Source organism: Dinoponera quadriceps, unplaced genomic scaffold (genome assembly GCF_001313825.1).
Source record: "Dinoponera quadriceps isolate SergipeBrazil2010 unplaced genomic scaffold, ASM131382v1 scaffold426, whole genome shotgun sequence".
NCBI classification, from domain to species: Eukaryota; Metazoa; Arthropoda; class Insecta; order Hymenoptera; family Formicidae; genus Dinoponera; species Dinoponera quadriceps.
Genome location: NW_014554535.1, coordinates 795,690 through 815,755, shown reverse-complemented (window position 1 = coordinate 815,755; position 20,066 = coordinate 795,690). Strand labels below are relative to the sequence as shown.

Sequence of the window (20,066 nt, the reverse complement as noted above, 5' to 3'; positions counted from 1 at the left end):
GTACCAAGTAGAGCGACGGTAAACGGGGAATCGCAATTTAGCGAGACGTCGTCGCGGGCGCGACCGGTGCTCTTCGTTCCGCGGGAATAAAGAGAGGAATCCACGTCCGCCCTGGCCCGACTAAATTTACGACGCCACGCTGCTCCTGCGGCCTGCGACCCACACTTTCCGCTCACAGCTGCGCTCTCTCTCTCTCTCTCTCTCTTTCCCTCTCTCTCTTTCGAGAGAGAGTTAACGGAGAATTGTTTTTTTTTCTTTTCCTTCTCTCTCTCTCTTTCTCTCGAGAGAGGATGACGTCGCCAGACGACGAGCATCCTCGAGGAGAGACGTTAGAGCCGCTCTCAGTTGGCGTCGTTATCCCGCTTTTAAGTGCCTGCTACGAGCGGCCGCGGCTATTTGCTTCGCGTCTTTCGACTTAGCGCGGAATTTTGCGCGCGGAGCTCTTAATTCACGAAGAGAGAGAAAGAGGGGGAGAGAGTCTCAGTCACTCAGAAGCGAATCTCGCTCGACGACGCGCGACGTTCACGATGTTCGCACGTTGTTAAACGTATGCGCGATCAATCACTCCTACGAAAAGATCACGACCCCGGCTGTTCAATGATTCCACCTTCGGAGAAGATGACGCGCACGCGGCTCGCTTAAATATCGTGCTCGACGACACGCCGCGAGACTCGGTCGCGGAGGGAGGCGCGATTTCGAAATAAAATCTTAGTATGACGCGAGTACGGACATCCGTTTGCGAGAATCCATGAGAATCTCCATTTGGTCGTTTTTCAATTAGCGCTGCCAGCACCGGGCATGTCTGTACCCGAGTATTACTCGGGCATCACAGGTATTACTCGGGATACCTGGGTACACTGATAGAAAATTATAGTCAGTTTCGGCGCCAAATATACCCTTTAGCCAGAAAAATAGTCGGGAGAACCATTTTTTCTAGTAAGTGTTGCTACAGTGTCAGTGACAGTAACCTTACATGCGTGTTGCTGTTATTATAAAATATGTCTGGCGCCGAAACTAACTATAATTTTCTATCGGTGTATCTAAAAAGAGGACAATATCCGGTGCACTCGGGTACATGCAATTCTTGTTAACGGAGAATTGTTTTTTTTTTCTTTTTCATAAATATATTCACTCCATCAATTTATGTGTTGACACGCTCGCTAGTAGCGTCACACGTGTGCGACGCACACGATTTTTCACGAGAGACCCAGCGTCACGTACGCGTGATAGCAACATTTTTTCCCTTATTCCTACACTCATATGTATTTATGTATAAAAAAATACGAAGTGATCTCGTGGCGAGCGTGTTCAAGTGTTGAAGTAAGGCCAACGAGAGGAGAAAATATTTTGCCAGATACTTTACTCTGACATACTTTACTTCGATATATTCTGATACACAAATTAAATATTTTACAAATTATCTATACTTTCTATTGACCTTATCTTAATATTTTATGCGTGAAACGACTTGAAAAGTAAATAGGAAGGAATAATAAGAATAGATAACCGGATACTCGGGTAGCTGTGAATAATTTGAGAAATGCTATCCGGGTGACACCCGAAAGACTCAGGTAGCAGGTCCGAGACATTCGGAATTGGCATCGCCTAGCTTCCACATATTTGCCGGATCCGTTCGCGTTTACGACGGAATCGTCACGTGATTTTATCTTTGACCCATATAGGGAGCATACTTTGGAAAAATTTGGCGTGTAAACACACGCTCGGTGTGCGCGATAACTGACAGAAATAGTCGGACTGACGTAAAAAGAAAGCCCGGCCGGTCGAAAGGTTAACAAGTCGCGCACGAAGTCGAATTATTATTACGCGAGCTATCATTGGATGCGTTTATTCGGTGACGCGATGATACGTTCCCTCGTGTGATACGTGGATACCGGCGTCCCGCCGACTAACGAGCCTTCGAGCGGTATTTTTAGCCGGCCGGCTGAAAAATCCCGCTTGATTTTCCGCTGATATTTAATTTAGCGCTTCGGAGCTCCCTGTCAGGGGGGAGATAAAGCCGGATGATTTATTCTCTGTTTATGTTCGACGCCGCGCGAGGACTGGTAATATTTGCATACGTCCCTGCCTCCCTCCCTGCCGTTCCCCGCAACTTTTTCTGTTTTCCTTCTCTTCTTTTTTCCTTCTTGCGCGTAAGGTCGAAACCACCGCCGGAGAGAAGACCGTCGCTGCCGTTCTGCGACGCCGGCTTTCGCAGCGCGCCTCGCGATTATTATTTCAACCCTCACCTCCTCGCGGCGGCTCTCGAAGGAGGAAGCGCGAGGCGCATCTGAAACGCGCAGGTACGCCGAGCGTCTCTCAAAGCGGCGGTAAATAAATGGCGGAGCACCGGCGTATATAGCTCGATTAATTCGCGCGGTTGAAGCGCGGTGAACGTTCAAGGCGCGCGCGTTTCGAGGGAAAACCTTCGCGCTCCTCCTCGGCTCGGCGAGGATCCTCGCAGAGCCTGGAAAGAGAGACGCGTCTCGTTCGGCGAACGAACATTTATTACGCGCTCGCTCGCGCGCACACAATGAAGGCGCGAGAGATCGCGATCTCGCGCGCGCGGAGGGGGGGATTTATTTTTGAATAATGCAAGCGACGTTTATCATCCGCTATCGGCGGGCGAAGGAGATCCGCCCATTGTATGCAGCGCGCCGGTAATTTCGTTCTCCGTGGAAATACCTTTTCTCTTTCGGTGCGAAATCGCCCCCCGGGCGAACGTCCGTCCCTCGTCCGTCCATCCGCGTTTTATCGAGCCGTCGATCGCCGGCGACTCTACGATGTTGAGTTTCCGCGCGTTAACGCGCTCACTGCCGCGTCGATCTCCGTTAATTATATGCGAAAGCTTGAAGGATGTATTGTCCGCAACTCGGGATATAATGAGAAAAATTATACATTGCGTTTGAAGCGAGACCGAAGGATAGGATAGGAATTCAGCGCCTGGAAGTCAAAAGCCATTCCACTTTGTACAATGTCTTCGTAATTGTGATATTATGTGTAATTGTGTATATACTCGTATGTCTACCTCGTCTACGTTTCAAATTGACGTTTATCATTTAAATAGTGAAATCAATGTATAGGCACGCAATTTTGCTTGGTAAATATCAAATTTATGAATGGCCCGCTTGATGCTCCACTGAAAATACGGCACTAATAGACAATGCATCCTTAACGGATGATTGAATTATCAAAAACATGGCGAGTGAACGTAGTAATTCGTAAAAGAGGGAAATGAAATCCGAGACGCATACGTATTTTTTGCATCTTTGTTCCACACCTTGCCGCATTATGGCTGCTCGTTGGCCGTGTGATTGTTTTTTCTTTCAACGTATTATTACACGCTAATTATGCTTTTTACGTAACTTAATGAGACGGTAGTGTCAATTAAATAGTGTCAATGAGGTAGTGCCATAATGCCGGTCATCGTTGACTGTTGACGGCGTTCAATGTGATAACAATTAACGTTGCTTCCTTTCGCAATCATTCTCGTTTTTTATTGTGTTTGCGGTGACTCGCCATTTCGATTTTTTTTCTTTAATCGCGGTTTTATTCCTTTGCCTATCGCCGGTTTATCTATCGACAGCCTCGATAACAAACGTTCCGCTATCACGGAAAATACTAAATCACCGGGGATTTGATGCAAACATTCTATTTATTTATATTTCACCTTTTCATTTTATCTATTTTATCTGCTTGCGTTTTATTTCATTTAATGATTTTAAAGCGGATTCTGACATAACGTGTGATATTGTGACGCGATAAAGACAACGACGCGAGAACGAGTAAAACGAGGAATAACGGTGGAACAAAAATAACCGAAATTGCCTCCGGCTCGCGCTCGTGTTCTCCGTCATTCCTGTAAAGAGACAAGCGCGTGTGAGTAACGGACGAAGCGGAGTTTGTCGTTCACGCACAGGCGATCGATATTACCGTTTACGCATACAATTGGCGTCATTTATGTCGTATCATTCACTAAATCGAGAGTTATACGATTTTCAACCTTAGATATTGGAAGCATAAGGTCGAAAGCACTACAACTAGAATCATGATGGCTCTACCATTATAACTGGAGATAACTTTGTACTATTTTCATGTGAAAAAATAAATAATATCAGTTGATATTATGGCTCTAAGAAGATGAACAAAATAAAAGAAGTATAACCTAATATAACCTAATTTTTAAGTATATACTGCCAAATGTGTGCGTAATATCGTGATTTATTTAAAGTGGGAGAAATTGAATTAGTATAAATGAATTGTCAAGATGCTCACGGATGTACAGTCCACTGGAGACGAAAAAAACCAATAAAGGCCGGGCTGTTGCGAAATTGGCAATTTACATTTTACGTTTGCTCTTATTGGCTGTTTTCGTCTCCAATTGATTATGCGTGGTGTGTAAGGTTGGAAATCGTATAAGGGCTTAGACACAATGAAAACAAATAAAGGGAGCTGAGAATTAAATGTAGGGAATTAGGAATAAGATATTAGAAATAAGCTATAGTTTGAAACGTAATAAAAAGTATAGAAAACAAGAACGTTTTAAGACTAGATCACCACTTTTGCTACTTTCTAATGAGAACACTGTTATTATTTTCTTTGATACTTATCGATTGATTAAAAGTGACTTTCATTTGTATATTGATGATTACTGGACATTTTAAAGGTTAACATTCATTCAACTACTAAACTCTATGTGCACGCAAGTTAATAAGTATAAGGGAATAGAATTTCGACAGTATTCCTAATCTTAGTTCCTTATTCCTTTATTGTGAATTGAAACATGATTGCCCATATGTTGAGATTCAATTTCTTGCTCCTAATTTCCTATATTTAACGCTGTTCCTTATTCCTTTCATCGTAACTGAGCCCTAACTCTGCAGAATGGCATATACGACGCTGACTGTACACATGCGTGGGCGGCGTAGACCGATGTTGTTTACGCGCAGTAGAACGCCTAGCTAACGTCGACCGTGAAGAAGGAGTGCCGGGTGTTCTCCACCGGAAATCTGTTTGACAGACTTTGTAAAATAGGGTCTCTCCTGGCGCGGGGAGGAAGCCCGGGTGATAGCGGAGGGTGAAGGTGGGTGGGCGGCACGCAAGAGCACAGGATGCACGCCCGGCTGCACCCAGGGGTTGCTGGGAAGAGATACTAATCGGGACGCGCGGGAGAGGTCGTGATTCCCGGTTCGCCTTCGTTCGCCACGTTCTCGCTCGTACGAATTAATCCTCTTTTAATTAATTAACGAGACGAAGAGAGACGATCTACGTCGGGGCCGCCGTTGCATCGGTGCGGCGGTGAGAAGGGGGGAGGAGCGGGCGGGGCGCGCGCCTGTTACTTCGTGACCTCTGCTCCGCGCGAATAGATGGCTGCAATTTCGCAGTTTTCTCGATTCAGTTCCCTTTGGTTTATGGTATCCTTCCTGCCCCCTCGCCCTCTCGGTCCCCTTTGTTCTCGCGCGTAACGGTTCTTGTTCGACGTGCGAGCGGGCGTGTGCTCTCTCTCTCTTTCTTTCTCTTTCTCTCTCGACGGGCTCGTTCTCGTGTTTCCTGCGAATCTTGCGATCGAATCTGCAGAACGCGCGACTCCTCCGCTTCTCTCCCCGTGAATACAATTTTTCATTCATTTTATACGGTAATATAATTTAATGCTGGTTGACTATGATTACACCAGAATCATAATTAATTGCGTAGCTGATTGTTCAAAGGGATTCTGTGTGTAAGTTCTCCGTAAATGTACTAGAATTAGAAAATATAGTATATCAGTACTGTGTGGAAAAGAAAGGGTCAATGTCTATTTCTTAGGTTTCTAATTATAGAAGTCTCAGAAGGGGACACGTGTTACGTCAATTACATCGGCCAGCTAATATTCCAACGATCAAAGAACGACATTTATAGTACGGGAACAATTTTAGACATCGAGATGCTTAGAAATTTTTCAACCACTATTAATTAATAACATAAAATAGAAGGGGAAGTAGTGTTAATATTAATATCGAAGAGGGTCAAAAAATTGTTACCGAAAATATTTGGTATACTACAAATAATATGAAAAAACTTCCTTCATGAAATAATAACAAATTATACCTTACTAATGATCAACCTGTGTCGGCTCTCAGAAGCCTTCGATGCTTCATTTCATTCCATATATTATTAATATTAATATTGTTGAAAGTCCAAAAGAAAGAATCGCGACCGTCTCGCATATTAAAAATAATCTATAAAAGCCTCCATGATGAAATAATGAAAAAAAATGATATTTCACACATGATATTTCACAGGAAAAAATCTCGGTTCGTATAACTGAATGCGGAATCAGACGAAAATTCGGTAACTAGAAACAATATCTGTTATCACGATCGAAAACATTCGTTTAAACATTCATCTATGTTGAAAGGTGGTTGAGATAAATAAAAACAATTGACTGAGTAGAAATCTCCTACAGGAATTTTTTTGTTTCCACAACCGAGTTTTGGTCTGGTCCCCAAACAATAGAAATTCCGTTACACAAGCCGAATTTTTATCTCATGCACTTGCAATAATCAACTTGCATCGGAGGCCTTTGACAACGTGTTTTTCATTTGATTCTTGATTTCGCCTGATTATTTTGCTTAACACAAATCAGTAATATTAATCTTTTTTAAGGCCCTTTTTTATATTGATCCTATTGGAATCAAATGTTGTAATTAATTTATAAGATCATTTTGAAGGACGTTCCTGATGACAATTTTTCTGTCCGAATAAAATTAGCCGTTGAGAAGTACGATTTCCTGAATGTATATAATTATGTGCAGCGGGCGTTTAAAGTGAAATATGAGAAAATAAGAAGAGAAGAAGAAGAGAAAATGAGAAAATATTCAAATTGGTTTATTTAAAAAAATATTTATTTCTCACGTGTTTATAACGTAATCGTTGAAGAACATCGAACAAAATTGTTATAAATAGAATATATTTACGTTTCTTCACAAATAACTTTATATAAATCCTAGCATCGATGATTTTGCTTTACATGCAATTGTACATATTGGTCTTCAGCTGGAAAGACACTATTTCACGAGTTAGGACGGAGAATATAACTTCACTTAAAATGAATTGATAATCTTATATCGACGGAAGCATTATTTTACCAACAAACGAAATTTGGGAGGTTCAAAGTTAACGTACATTATTAAAAAGCTATGCTTTAAAGGAATAACATTAAGAAGAGGGTTCAGAAAAAAAGAGAAATTCTTCTAATACGTTAAGAATAATGCAAAAGGACTCCCTTTGATGAGGCGATACAAAAAATGATATTTCATCGGAACGATCAACCTGCACGTCGGTTTTCAGATACTTCTGTTAAATATTTCATTTCGTCGGATATATTTTTATCCTCGTGGAAATATATTTATTTATTCATTTATCACGCGCGCGCGAGTTTCCCGGTCAAAAGTCTATCCAGTCTGCTTTCGCGCTGGAGATGCAACAAGTGGTCGGTCGGCCGTGCTCTTCCGCTTTTCTTTCCACGGGCTCGTCGATATTCCGACGCGTTTGGCACTTTCTCCGACGATTGGAAATAGAAGGCGTCCAGCCTTCTCCGCGTTGCGTGGCTCGTCTGCTCGTCGCGTCGGCTGACGGTTACGAAATGTAGACTTGCGCGAGGATGAGCTTACGAATCGGCACCGGATTTTCCGGACCGGATCCGAGAAGCACGTTGCACGCGAAACACGGCCGTTTTTTTCGAGCGGCGGAATTCTATTCGACCGGTGCGTGTTTCGACCATTTCGAGAAATCGTCGAGGAAATGCCGCTAATTATCGTACTTGCCGGCGCATAACGCGCAATTTCTAATTAAGGGAAAGGTGTCTTTGAAAGTCGGGTAACGTTTAGCGAGAGTTTAGCGGTCCTTGTACTGAAATTCGTCCGATTCTCTTTCTTTCTCCCTTATCTCCGTCGTTTGGAACGCTCGACTCACCGAACATTGTTTGCTGTTTAATTTCTGTTCTTTGGATATAAGAATGAATTCTTATGATCTTCTACATACGAATTAATTCTCATAAATCTTTTGGATGAGAGTGAAGTTTTCCAAGTCTCTGAATATGAGAATTAATTTTTATTATTTTCTGAACAAGTGAGAATTAATTTTTATGTGTTTCTATATAAAATAGGAAAGGCTGTTGAATATTAGGATTTAGAAAGAGAAAATTTAAAAGATAAGAATTAACTCTTGTAATTTCCTGGATGAGAATTGACTTTTTTAAGTCCCCGGATAAGTATTAACTTTTGTTGAGTGAGAATGAATTCTCATGTTTTCCTGGATAAGAACGAATTCTTCTAAGCCTCTGGATAAGAGAGATAATTCGAATCTTATAATCCTCCAGATAGGAATTAATTGTTCCAATTCCCCGGATCAAAGAATTAGTTCGTACGATTCCCGAGACACGAATTTCCTTCTTCGTGCACACTTCCCCACGTAATGCGGGTGTAATTAATTCAGAACTAATCGCGAGACCGTTAAAACATCGAGTGCAATCGAGTGGCCGACCGATTGGCCGGGAATCAATCTCAGTCGTATCACCGCTATTTCCCCTCGCCGAACACATGGCAACCCGATCAACGTGAAACGATAAATCCGTTATCCTCCAACCCGAGGTAAAACTTTTCGGGTTATTATTCGCGGATATCGCTTGAGCGCCTTTGTGCGGGCGCATCGGAATTCGGCGCGACTGTCGATATTTTATATTTAAAAGCCGCTCGTCGCGGGGAGAGCAGAGAAGGAAAGAGAGAGAGAGCGCAGCTCCGTTATCTCCGACGATATTGCGCACTCTCGCGATACGGCAGTATCGATTTGCTGTCACACGGCCTGTGCGTCGGCACCGCGCGTTCCCAGCGCGTTGTTATTATCGGATGTGGAAACGACAAAAATCCGGCGGCGGGCCGCCGGCCGCCGATAGCGAGCGGCCCGCCGTCAATTTGATCGCCTGAGTCATCGAATCAGCGCGCGAATCATTCCCTTAATGGTTCCTCCTCAACACCTCCTCGACACCTTTCAGGTCGACCCGACGTCCGAGCGCGGCCGAGCCGCCGTATCGACGCGACACACCTCCGCGGTCTTTTCCGTTAATCACTTATTAACGGCATTATCAAAGGCACCTGTGTTTTTATCTGAACATCCGCTTTTGATAATAATCGCCGCACGTTCTCGTGATTCAATATTTGGTCATGTTCGAGTTGCGTGCCTTTGGAAGTTTGCGCTAAGGTAGTTGCCTCGCGAAGTGAATTCCGCCGGAATTCGCCTGTAACTTCGCCAATTAGCTGGGGAGGTCTTAACGTAACAATCGAATTATCATCTCACTGCTTGCGCAGTTAGACCGACCGTTCCCGGACTGAGATATTTGCGACCGATGTTGACGCTTTTAACACACTGACGTTGTTGTCCTATTTTTAAACTTAACTTTTAAACTACATTAAGCATGTTACTTAAAAAAAGAAAAAGAATGGAGAGAAAGAAAGCACTGACGTACGGGCATTATGCAAAAGAGCAGAATTATTGGCCATTCAGTTTGGAAAATACAGTCGTAAAAGTTTGTAATTTATAGTAATATACTCCGGGCGCGAAAACATGAGAGAAAGGCGACGCTCTATTACGCAAATATATCGGTGGAAGGATTGGACTTTGACAGACGTGCATTGGAATAACTGACTCTCGCGCGTGTGTGCGAGAGTGCATAATAGAGACAATCTCAACCAAAAGTTACACCGGTGTGAACGAAGGGAAATGAAAAGTCATCGTGATCTTTTCAAGTATAACTAGATCTTTCCGGGTATCTTTTGTTAATCAGATACATTAGTACGATTCATTTTCAAGTACATGCGTTGCCATGTGTTTCATCTAAATTACTCGACTCTCTCTTTTCTGTCGTGCGAAACAAAACTTTTCGATATTATTGTCGCGAGACAACCGCCTCTCAGTGCAACCGCGGTTCGTCGCGACCTCGTGGATCTTCTTGCTCTTCTTTTTCTTCGTCTTCATTTTTTTGGCCTTTGATCGCCCACCATCTCTCGCCGCCTTCGAGGGTAGTCCTCGATATCGCCTATTTTCAGAGATCGGCCCACGTCATGGCGAGCAGGATATTTTTGCGACTGAACGGCCGTGTCGGACGTTTATTTTCAAGACTGAAACGAGGAATGTGTAAACAGAAAGACCGCGTAAACTTACATGGTGCCGCGATGGAGGCGACTCGACTTCGCATCAACGGCCACTGCCATTCAAGCGAGGATCTCCTTATGCACTTGCCTTCCAGACTTGCCGGTCAGACCTTACTTCGAATAACGAGTTAAAATTAACCAATAAAACTTGAAGATCTGGGTCTGCATTACGATCGTGCGTCAAGTATGGCCGTCTGGCTCTCAACCGAAATAACATTGTACAATCAATGGAAGAAAGGCTGCGCAACCCTTTTACTTCGATGAATTTCAATATCCCGTTCATTCAGCAGCAAAAAACATGTATCTTCTTGAGAATTATAAAAAAAATTATCTCCCTTCTCCTATTAGTTTTTTGAAGAGAAGGTGAAAACGTTTAATATAATTCTGTTATTCCTTATGAGAAAATATCACAAAATTATATATGGATGTATCCAAAATACGTTTCTTCTTATATCATCTATTGTCGTTGACAGATTAAAGTCCGACCACAATAGATTATTTATTGTTATTAAAAATCTCTAGTGAATTGAACGCCAACTCGTTACTTGTTAGTATAGAAAAATTAGCAAATCGTCTTACCTGCTTCGTCGTCTCACCCCATTTTCCCCTAGAAAAAAAAGCGTTGCGACTATCTGCCACTAACTTGAGCCGGCAGAATAGCCTTAACACGCATTGTAATTAGATTATTAGTTATTTTATAACCGTGTGCATTCGTTTCCGAACGTATTATCGTAGAATTGACAGAGTGACGGATCACTGATTTGACACGCGCGTTCGAACCGCGCGCTTCTTTGAGCAATCAATAAATAATAAATCAATAACGCGTACGGTTGGAAAATCCGTAATGACCCAGTTATATTGTATGTTAAGGCTGTCCTGCACGCGGTTAGCGCACGCAATCATCATACGTGGCGAATAAAGTTCGAAGTGAGACGCGCGTTTAAGCGCGTTTTAACGTTAAAGCCATCGCGCGACATAACACGGCATATTTCGCAACGAGAGGCAGAGCCTCGAAGAAGTTACGCTCCTCCGTATTTAGTCGAGTACGCAACTTTCCCTCGGCTGGAGGAGAAAAAAGAAAGGCTGTCGCGTGATCAATCGTAACTCCGTGCACGAAATTTGAGAGCGCGCGCGCGCGCGCACGGCATTTAGCGAAATTGCCGCGTGTTATCCTTCGGCACAACGTCTCCTCCGCCGTTCCGCCGACGCTCCCCACGCGAGGAGAAATTCGTGCCATCGGCTGCACTTTTGACAGCGAGGTAGCGCTTCGTTAACTTCCGATAAGTGGACAATAGGCGGTAACTAACGAGTGAATAAAATTGACGATTTTCGCTAAAAATCGACGATGAAACGCGCGCATCGTTTTCAGTTCAGAAAAACCCTCTCAGTCGCTGTTAAGCTTCGACGAAGGCTTGAAATTTACTAGACCGAAGCTCGCTGGTTCTTCCTAATCATTCTTATCGTGTCTGGGTAGAACGATATAATGTGATATGATATCATTTGATGTCAAGTTATCAAAATGACGGATTAGCTGTAATAATCAACAGTCGTAACGAATATCCAGATACGATGTGAACGTTTAGAAAGACTGAGATATCGTTAAAATAAATGTTACATATATAAGATAAATAAGTACGTTCATTGACACTCTAGGGCGAAGCCCTCTACACAGAGAAAAAGACCTCTTTGAATCGAGTATACATGTTTGCTTGACTTGGGTTTAATGTAAACGACATAATTTAATATCAAATATCATTTTGTTTAAATGAAAATGTTGTCCTTTCACTAAAATAAACCATGTTATTTGATGGGAGAAACGGTATTATTTAGAGGAAATAATATTTCGTTTTCAATAAAAAAAAAATGTATTTCATTATATGTTAAATATTGTTCCATTGAAACAAAAGGAAATTCTTTAATATTTTTTAATATTCTTCTGTTCTATTAAATTCTTTAATATTATTATGTTACTTCCTTCAAATAATTTACCGCTTGTGACGAGACAAATTTGTCTAAATTAAAGATACATTATTAAATCCAAAGAAATCTTTTCTCTGTGTGTAAGAGCTTTACGGGAACGGAAAAGAGTACGGAGAAAAATTTATAATTAAAAAATAAAAATTAAAAGAGTATAATCTTATATTTCGAGTAAGCGTTAAGATTTTACCGAAGCTTAGCGTACGTGGGAGCGCACAGTGTAAATACAGTCATAAAACACGACTTTCCTAAGCCGAGTCTCCTTGTAGTCTCCTTACAGGCTTACGGTACGAAAGACAACGCGTGGGCGCGAAACGTTTTCGCGCGATGCACTTGTGATCTCGAAATAGAAGAAAGCCCGTCGCGGCGGAAATACTAACCGTTGCGACTTCGAAAGTGAAGGTGTATCCTCAGCGAGCGATATAGAAATTCGCAAACACTTCGGAATGACGTATACTTGTTGACTGTGTCGATTCACTGACATTTCAGCGATTGAAGAACGAAATTCACAGGTGAACGCGGAGAATCATAAGATCTTTGACTGAAAATCGAAAGAACGTCACATACAAACACGCATATAGACCTTTCTTCTTCACAAAGTAGTATTTAAATTTCTTCTTACAGTGAAATCTGACTCAAAACTCGAGTGAGAAAATTTCCTAAATTTAGTTGTCTCATCTGAGTTTCAAAGCAGTTGAATGTTCACACGGCGCGAATGTTCTTAGCCGCGGTAACAGAGATATTACTTCTTGCAGCCGAGTTTTCACTCCTCGTCACCGAGTTATCATTTGGTTTCTATTCCGTTGCAGCAACTGAGTTCTCTTTTTCCATGCACGCAACTCTCAAACGACAGGTTACATATATCTGAAATTAGTCACGTATCGTAACTATGAACATGTAACGATGAGCATACAGATGCCAGTACAGAATTGAAGTTTACGTAAAACTGTAAGTCAGATTCTTTCGTAAATTCGCTTAGAACTGCAGCATTAGGGAAGATTCGCGATATATACGAGTGAATGTTAAATCGATTTGAATTAATAATTCGAATTATTTCAATTAATAATTTTAATTGAATCGAAATGAATTTGTTCCTGCGACGATGGAGTATGTTAGATTCATTCTTCAGCGATTCAGAGCGAGAAATTCATTTTTTATGCGCGATAAATCGCCCCAATTCGACTGATTCTGCTGTTCGCTTTTCAAATGGACTTTTACTCCGAAAAATTCCGAAATTATTCTCTAAATTTCCTGGAGTGAAATCTCACTCAAAATTTCAGCAAAGATCCACGCGAATTGATAGTGGAAATACCGTTATTCGAAATCACAAGAGCGAATTCTTAATTAACTTAGAATGGATTTTTAATCCGTACGTGAGTGAAGTCTCATTCGACTGAAGTAAATTCGTGCCTGTGACGACGGAGCACATCAGGCTCACCTCTCAGTCTCGAGTGAAAATATTCACTCTCAGCGAATCCGAATGTGGAATTTATTGAGTAGCGAGTTTCTCAAATTTGAGTGACTCGGCTGTTACTTTACTCGACAAGTGAAATCGCACTCGAGGAAATTTAGATAGCACAGCAGCAGGATTACATTGTGTAGAAAGGTGTTTCTACAGCCCACTACAGCGATACTTCGTGAAATGGCGAGAATATCGTCGCTCGCACTTACATCGTGGAAAAAACACGATGAACGCTGGGCTTCACGATAAGAAGCAGCCGAGGCTAAACGGCCTAAACGACGATGACTGCGGGACGATTATTTATCGGAGTAGCACAAATTAACGAGCATGCGGTTGAACTTTCCCTCTGTGCATTTGCCCGCGTCGAACGCACGCGGTCTCGTAAGATATCGCCACAATTAAACGTGTCAAACAGAAGTTGCCTCGTTATCTCCCTTACCCGTCGACGTTATATTATCCAAGGGGGGTTCCCAAATTCGATGTACTCCATTAGTCACTCGTGTGCCCCCGCGAGAAACGTTCGCCGGATATAAACGACGTTATATCACAAGTTTCGAAAGCGCTTAATCGCCCGTGCGTAAAAAGCCTCTATGCGATTTTTGGCTTAAGGGGGACAAGGGAGACGGATTGTTCTCAAAATATTTAAGAAACAAATATTTAAGAATACAAAATATTTTAGAAACGCATAAAGTTTGAAAATTCCGTCTTTTATAATGTTTTTTTTTTTTTTGAAAGATTCTAAACACACATTGGTCCTGAAAACCCCATTTAGTTAACTCAAACAAAATTTGGTCAAAATATGCTGAAACAAATGTTTTAGCTGTGAGAACTAAAATTTAGTTTTCTGAACCAAAGATTTAAATCTCTGAAACGAAAATGAATAAGACCTGGTTTCAGAGAACTAAACCTTTGGTTCAAAGAACCAAATGTTGGTTCTCACAATCGAAACATTTGTTTGAACATATCCTAATCAAATTTTGTTTGAGTCAATTAAATGGATTTTACAGTGCATGCCGATTCGAACGCTTTCGACCAGAGAAAGCTTTCTCAAAACGATCGTATATATCACCGAGTTCTGCGATTATCATAATTAAGATGATAAGAGACGAAATGCGGATGTAAAATAAGGCGGTCTTTTAAAATGAACACGCTGAAGAAAGTGGCGCGGAGTTTCTTCCAGCTTATCGTCCTCGATCTTACGTCACTCGTTTGTTACAGAGAAACGCCGACACAAGGAGATCACGGACTTATACGCCATGAAGTTTCCGGATTACACGTTTTTGGATTCGCGTCTTCTATTCGACGAGACCGTCTTTCGAGGCCGCTCGTCGTTCTGCGTGGAGATAAAGCCGAAGCAGGGATACTTACAACAGGCGGAGCAGCGGATCCTCAGATGTCCGTATTGTCTCATCCAGTACGCCAAGGTATCTCAATCAACTTTTCTTCCCTTTATTATCTTAAGATTTTTAATCGATGTTGTCAATAACAGAACGGTACTAAGATACTACTAAGATAAATTATAAGATAAATTAGGGCAGAGATATTAAATAAATTAAGATAAAGAGAGAAATATTAAGATACATACGTTAAGAGAAAAAAAATATTTATTTCGATTCGATACTAATAATATATTTACACCGAAAATAAAAATTGTTACGTTCAAATAAATATTTGCTAAGGAATATTAGAGTAGTTTATTTTACTTAGATTAGTAAATATTACTTGAATGTGGCGCACTGAAGGAAAAAAAAAAGGTAGCAAGTAGCTTTTTTCAGTGTGCTTAAATTTAAATTCTTTTATTTAAACATTTACGCAATTCTCTAAATTCCTTTATTTAAATGGAATAAACAATTATTTTCACGAAAAGCTACTGATTTAAGAAGATTTATATTTTCTTTTATATTTGAAAACATTTTTTTTTATATTAAAATATATTGATACAAGTGAATATGTTATTACTTGCGTAAACTGAATAAATATTTTTTACATATTTTTCCTCTCAGTATAGAAGATTCTCTTCCTCTCTCTCCCCCTCTCTCTAATAAGATAAATAAGATAATTGAATACGAGATGTTAACGTAAAAGTGTAATTTCAGTTGCGGAGAAAGAGTGTCTCAGTTCGCAGCAATTACTGCCCGTTCGACTTGTTCTCCGGCGTGGACACGCGCATGAGAGCCGCCGTGGAGGAGCTGCTGAAATCACCGCAGAACAACCTGAAGATTTTCAGGGACGGCCTCGTCGTTTACGACCACGAGTCTCAGCCGGGCGATCTCGAGGACGTGTTGAGCCAGTGGTTTCACAATGCAGCGACGTGTGGCAACGGGCGTGCTGGCGTCGACGAGTTCTGCAATTTGGTGTGTACCGCCCTTATGCGGCCTCTCGCCCAAGAGCAGCTGGAGCCGCTGCTCGCCGCCACAGGTCCCGTCCGTCATCTTCCCCTACCCGCGAATCAAATGTCGACATTCTGCGCCGAGCCGAGCGCGGTCGTGAGAGCCGAGAGGTGCCTTCGTCTCACAGGAAAGGTAGACTACACCTGCCGCAAATATCTAATATTTATTGGGGAGAAAAATGGTGGGCGTTCGTGATACGATGTGGTCGAGTGACACTTCTGTTTTTTGCGTCTTGCAGGTCTGCAATTTCGACGGCGACGTGTTGCCGAGAGGCTCGGTGCTGGAGCGGGTCTGGAACATTCAGCGGTTGTCCTACACGAGTACCAGTTACATCCACAGCATCTACTCGAAATTCGCGCCGTTGCTGAGCGATGACATGATATACTCCAATTTGACGAACCTGCAAGAAAACTACATTTCCACCGACGTCACCTGCGCTTCGTCCAAAAAACATAAGGTGGTATAATATTGCATTTTTTTAAATTACATTCGGGTGGATCTCCGGTGGAATCCTTTCGTGAAGTCAAGCTTTCACGAGATCCTTTTGTATTTTGCATCGATTGTACAGGCCGAGGTGATAATTATCGTCACCTTTGAGAAATGAGATTAAGGGGAAAATTTATCTGGCAGAAATCGCATTCGATCGTTCGATCCGTTATTGTCTGTTTCTATTTTTAATCAATTTCTGTACGGCGGAATGCACCGGGGGAATCTTTCTCATTCCTTTTGTCTCCCGTTTCGGAATGCGGTCGTCGAAAAAACACAGACCGTAAAAGGAATATATTTCCAGGGATTTTTTGAGAGACGATCCATCCAGACGAAATACGACGATGGAGACCGCAGCGCTGCCGATTCGGAGCGTATCTTATCCGCCAACAGCGACAAAACGCACGTGAATGGCGGCTTCGTATCGCAAACAGGAATTAGGCGCAACTTCGATTCGAAGCAGTTATTTTGTGAGAGGAACGAGAACGCGCATAATCAGACAGCCGACAACGAGGGTGACCGGCGAAAGGTGGACGCATCGATCACCGCCGAGCACTTGTTGGCATTGCAAAATTATCTTTTGTTCGCCACAGTCAGAGATTGTTCGATATTAATGACCTTCCGTGAATTGCATCCGTAAGTACGTTGCTCGCGAAGCAAGCAGACCCTGCGATTCCGTCTCCCTTTAAGCTCCGAGAGGCCGACTTCAAATTTTATCACAGTAAGGACAAATTTGCATTAAGATTAACTTTTTGCGCTCCAAGTGTCAACTTGATGAATTCCGGGAGCTTCGGGCGTTCCGCTCCACATCTGTCGACTCAGCTGGTGGTAACGATAAAATTGCGCTAAATTCCATTCAAATTACCGGCTATAACCGACTGTTGGATAGATGGATCCTTCCCGTTTGGCTTGGCGATATCGTTGCGAGAGAACGGTCAACGTCGCGTAAAAATATGTAGAGGCGCAGATGTGAATTAACGTGATAAAATCGCACGAAATCCTAGTTACTTGATGCAGTTCTATCCATTGTCTAAGTCGCGTAACGAAGTTGTCCGAACACGAAACATCGCAGTGAGCGAGGATATTTATTTGTAACTCATTATCTTCCTTCGCTCGGAATACATTTTTTGCACTTTTTACACTTGGATTATTCGCACGGATTATACATAATTTAACGTAATTAACGGAAAACGTTGCGCAGGCATCGTTAAGCGCGCGACGAACCCATCACGTTACTTTCGCCATAACCGAATACACCTCGCTTCGTAATTGTACGCGTGGTTTCCAGTAATTAGGATTTCTCTCTTTCTTGCAGAGGAAACGCGTGGAGAGTGCCCGTGGAGAATATGATCAAGCTCTCGGAGCAACTCTGCTTTCTGAGCAGCGTTCGAGTCTCGGACCTGGATCCGAAGAGTGTTCACTCCATCGAAAAGCACCGACAACGGGACGTGGACATCTTCGATGCTGTGATTTCCTCGTTAGAAGAGGACATTCTAGTTAAGAATAGATGATAATGTGTATCGCGCGAGACGCGACGCCGGCAACGATACAGTATTTATGGACGAGGGATCTTGTGTTATTGTATGCGCGACGATACCGGTTACAAAGTGCGCCATTTTTTCTTGTCTATGTGATTCTACTTGTAAGGTTCGCACGCGTTTAGAAGCGAGAATAAATCGATGCTGTCGGGCTCGTCAATTGGTGCGATAGGTTAAACAGTTTACTTTCGCATATGTGTAGATGGCGAATTTATGTATGCACAAGCCGCGCTCAACGAACAAATGAATTACACAGATCCTGGGGCTGCAAAACTACTACTTAATTTTAATCCTCTGCAGTCGAACGGCGAGCTGGACTCGCTGAAGCATTTTTTTTCTCAGGATTAGGAAGTAACGCGTCGTTTGCAACGTCCTGAACAACATGTATGTCTAAAAGACGTCTTTAAGACGTCGTAGGACGTTAATGTTATCTGGGACCGTTACCGTTATATATTTATTTCTTCAGTAGCGGCTTGTGGTAACAATTAATTTTCCGTTCGTAGTATAATAGTTGCAATTTTTTTCTGGGTAACGAACATAATCGTTACTTCGTGCATGTGAGATTTTCGTGTGCATATTCAACGCAAATTGGTCGGCCGACCGTTTGTCCAACGTTCGGCCCAATATTGAGCAACGGTTAGCCAACCAGTTCGTGCTTCTCGGGTAGGATGGACGGCGGCGAATCGTAACGAAAGGTCTTCTCAAAACTCAGCGAGAAAGTTAACGGGAATTGTAACGAATCGTTACTTTTTGAGTAAGAGATGATTTTTTTCCAATGCGTAACGAGCATGGCAAGTAACCAGTTACCTTTAACACGTTCCATGCCGCGTGAGCAACCGGTGGCCCACGCTCAACTGTCTGTCCAGTTTGATATATACTGGGCTTAAAACGAGAAACGTAGTCATTACGAAACCATGTTATTTGAGCAAATAATTCAGTCATCATGATAGGACAACGTGGGGCACCACCGGTGCAGCCCACACGGCATGGATGACAAGTCACGCGAATTTAGTCCCGCACGGGACGCGTTAAAAGTAACTTTCCCAATGCTGACTATCGCAGGATTTTCCGAGCATACGCATTATTAATTTGTTATTTATTGACTATTCAAAGGAGCGGAAACGATGTGTCAAACCGGTTTTGCCACTGTGATAGCTCTACATTATAAATGTCCAGAAACGAACGTTTGAAGCGAAAACGTGTGTGTCAAGATTATTCCGCCGGCTAGAGCCAGTTAGTTCGTCGCGTCGTAAACTTAGAACAGCTGCGATTAATAAGAGAGCTATCGCTCGGCCGCATTTCGACCTTAGAGGGGAACTCATAGATCTATATTAATAAATATAAAAGTCGTTACTGGAAACTTATCTCACGTGAGATACTCGGCTTTGAATTTAAGGGTGAATTTCAGTTTCTGAGTCGAATCATGTGATACTCGTGATATTATATTTATAATCGCGATTCAACTGATAAACATCTGATTCTAAAGTCAAACCTAAACACCTCGCTTGAGACAAGTTTCGAGTAAAAGTCCACGTTACTTTCAAAATTTATAGAGTGTATCTAATATATTAGCGATTGTTGAAAAGGAAAGTAAAGTTACTCGTGGCGCAAATTTTATACGCACGTTTTTGCGTATAATTTCTTGTTACTACTTTAGATATTATATTTATATTTCGTTTGATTTTTCAATGTGCGAAAAGAACAACTTGGCTGGGCTGGTAGTGTTACGAATCAGCCGGGATTTCAAGTAATTTAATTTCTTATTCTCCGATTTGAGTGTGCGAAGATCTGATAGTCACAAGACTTTTAATTGGATATAAGTTTAATTTTAATTCGATATAAGATATAAAAGTTAACAGGCTGTTCAAATTGAATCTTAGTGTCTCTTTCTTAGGTCGAGTAAGAAATGTGGAAGCAAACAGCTCTCATATTGGAAATGCAAATACATATATTCGCTTCTCAAACTTGACTTTGATAACGTATGATATTTCAACACACGTGTTATACCTTAAATTTAAATTTTCCGCAA

General features: G+C 42.1%; 1 protein-coding gene across 3 annotated transcripts in view; it reads left to right on the top strand.

Moving 5' to 3' along the window:
- LOC106751941 (inositol-pentakisphosphate 2-kinase) overlaps nt 1-20,006 on the top strand; it is a 132,580-nt gene extending 112,574 nt beyond the window's left edge. For all 3 annotated transcript variants that reach the window (XM_014633247.1, XM_014633246.1, XM_014633244.1), the window contains 5 exons: nt 14,842-15,047; nt 15,720-16,145; nt 16,252-16,470; nt 16,804-17,135; nt 17,815-20,006. In XM_014633247.1, coding sequence (XP_014488733.1) covers nt 14,842-15,047; nt 15,720-16,145; nt 16,252-16,470; nt 16,804-17,135; nt 17,815-18,010 — 1,379 coding nt within the window. In that variant the 3' untranslated portion in view covers nt 18,011-20,006. The remainder of the gene's footprint in view (nt 1-14,841; nt 15,048-15,719; nt 16,146-16,251; nt 16,471-16,803; nt 17,136-17,814) is intronic.
- The last annotated feature ends 60 nt before the right edge of the window (nt 20,007-20,066 follow it).